We start from the raw sequence: 2,337 nt of genomic DNA, 5'->3' as shown, positions 1-2,337 counted from the left end.
ACCCGCACCGAACGGCTTCTGCGCCGAGGGCTTGTTACCCCTGCGCTCACACTCCTTCTCAGCAACAACACGCTTGTGCGCGGACAACAGCTTGCTACGCTCCTCCTCGGACTTGCAGCAGTCAGGGAGGTCCAACGACTCAACGGTTTCCCAACCCACCAACATAGCCTTACGCAGCCGCGTGTTCAGGTCCGTGAGCAAGTTCTCACCCTCGGTGATGGCGTCGTTAGTTGCCTTCTCCAACTCCTCAATCTGCTCCGGTGGGGCCTCGTCGCGGCGCGCCTCGCGTTCGTCCTCCAGGTTGCGGTTGACCTTCTGAAGGGCATGATAAATTTGGTTCAGCTCCCGGTTCTCCCGCTTGAGCGCCTTGTGCTCCTTGCCCGACTTGTTGACCCAGCCATCGTTGACGTAGTCCAGGTCCTTAAATGGGCGCTCCATGACGCGACCAGACTTATCGGAGACGAGAACCTTCATAGCTGGCTGCTCCATGGTCATCTCCAGTTGAGCAATGTGCGCGCTGACACTCGCCATTTGACTCTTCAAGGAGACGCAGGTATCCCAGGCGTGGCCCATCGCGGTAGAAAATTTCTTCTTGTTTAAACGTGCTAGAGGGTCAGAGGCCAGCAAGGAGGCGGCCTTCTGGTAGTCATCGGCTTGTTCGATTGCGGTCAACTGCGCGTGCAAGTCTGCATGCACCTTCTGTAGCTCTACCACTTGGTCACCAACTCTACGTTTAGCTGGCATCATAACGATGCCCGCGAACATTGCCACTAGGGCGACCTCTAAGCCGAGGAAAGGGAACATGGTTACCGACTGCGCTATCTGCCGCGGGGCGGTGTAATGGGCAGACGACGCAGTGGAAACCTGTCAGTACTGACTATATTAACTCGCGAAATTGCACTTTCCGTCGCGCTCTCCGCGACTTGCCCTACTTTCTCACCAGTACGGCCCCGCCGTACCACCAACGAACAGCCGAGTACGCTCTCGGCAAATACACAGAAAACCTTGGTTTTCTTTCGTTACTCTCAGAAAACCTACAGTTATTGTGGTACGGCTGATATGGTCGCCGATTGCATGACGAAATCGTTGAGTCATGCGATGTTCAAGCGATTCCGTTTGGCTATGGGAGTGCGATAGTCGAACAGGCTTGCAGACTGCCCGCGTGGGAGTGTTGAGGAAAATGTTGTCCGGTCAGTCTGTCGCCTGATGCTTGCGTGATGCTTGGTTTCTGGATAGAGTGGAGCCATCTTCCGTACTTGCTGATCGACTGTCGAACTCGTGAATAAATAGGAATGAGCCAGCGATTGTCTTTGGTCTGGTATGCTTCTAGAGTAGTGAGTTGTGGCTGAGCTGAGCCGTTAGTCGCTTTGTAAACGCTCTGGCAATCACTATTGCGTCCAAATCCATTCAGCCTTCAAGAATAATGTTAAGATATAGGCGAGTGGAACTGTGTAGGTAAAGCCAACCTCAACCGTTACAGGTATCACAGAACAAGCTTTCAGTCAAAACATCATCTCCTTTATACCAAACATTCCATCTTATCTGTCGTACAGCCATTAGTGTTCTGGCCGGAAGTCAACACTCCCCCTCGGACGGAACACTCGGGCTAATCCAACTCAACGAACACCCAGCCCTTCTCGAAACTGCACGAACTTCCCTTCCGGTAACGGCTTCGTGAGGATATCCGCTACCATGCTGGTAGTGGGACAATACTCAAACTTCACCTGCCCCATAGATACCCTCTCACGCACAAAATGATGAATCACATCGATGTGCTTCGCACGTTCCGAAACAATTGGATTCTTTATCAGACTTAATGCTCCCTGGTTGTCACCCCAGATGCGCATCACGTCGATCTCACACCCAAACTCGGGCAGAAGTTTCCTCAGCCAGAGCGCTTCGCGAGTAGCTAGGGACGCCGCCATATACTCGGCCTCCACAGTCGATGCTGCTACAGTCGGTTGCAACCGACTCTTCCAGCTGACGGCTCCACCGCCAAGGATAAAGGCATATCCAGTTGTCGAACGGCGGTTGTCTCGGTCCACTGCCCAGTCCGCATCGGCATAACCCTCAATTGCCTTGCTGTCCCTGGCAAAACATAAACCGAAACTCGCAGTCCCCTTCAGATATCTCAGGATATCCTTAGCAGCCTCCCAGTGAGCCTTCGCCGGCTCAGACATATACCGCGCCAACTTAAACACAGCATGCGCGATATCAGGACGCGTGCACACTGCCAGATACATCAAACCACCAATTAACTCTCGGTAGCGCGTTGCATCCAACAATACCTGATCGATATCACTAGTACGGTTCANAACTAGACTTGGCGTCATAGGA

At 53.1% G+C, this 2,337-nt stretch overlaps 1 protein-coding gene across 1 annotated transcript in view; it reads right to left on the bottom strand.

Moving 5' to 3' along the window:
* Window positions 1–2,337, bottom strand: part of VOLCADRAFT_108790 (uncharacterized protein) — a gene marked incomplete at its 3' end in the record, with an annotated part of 3,831 nt that continues 1,494 nt past the window's right edge. Inside the window, exon 2 of the mRNA XM_002959851.1 lies at window positions 1–818. Coding sequence (XP_002959897.1) covers window positions 1–818 — 818 coding nt within the window. The remainder of the gene's footprint in view (window positions 819–2,337) is intronic.

The sequence above is a fragment of the Volvox carteri genome (assembly GCF_000143455.1).
Source record: "Volvox carteri f. nagariensis unplaced genomic scaffold VOLCAscaffold_977, whole genome shotgun sequence".
NCBI lineage: Eukaryota > Viridiplantae > Chlorophyta > Chlorophyceae > Chlamydomonadales > Volvocaceae > Volvox > Volvox carteri.
Note: the sequence above shows the minus strand (reverse complement) of the source record. Positions and strands in the feature narration are given on the sequence as shown.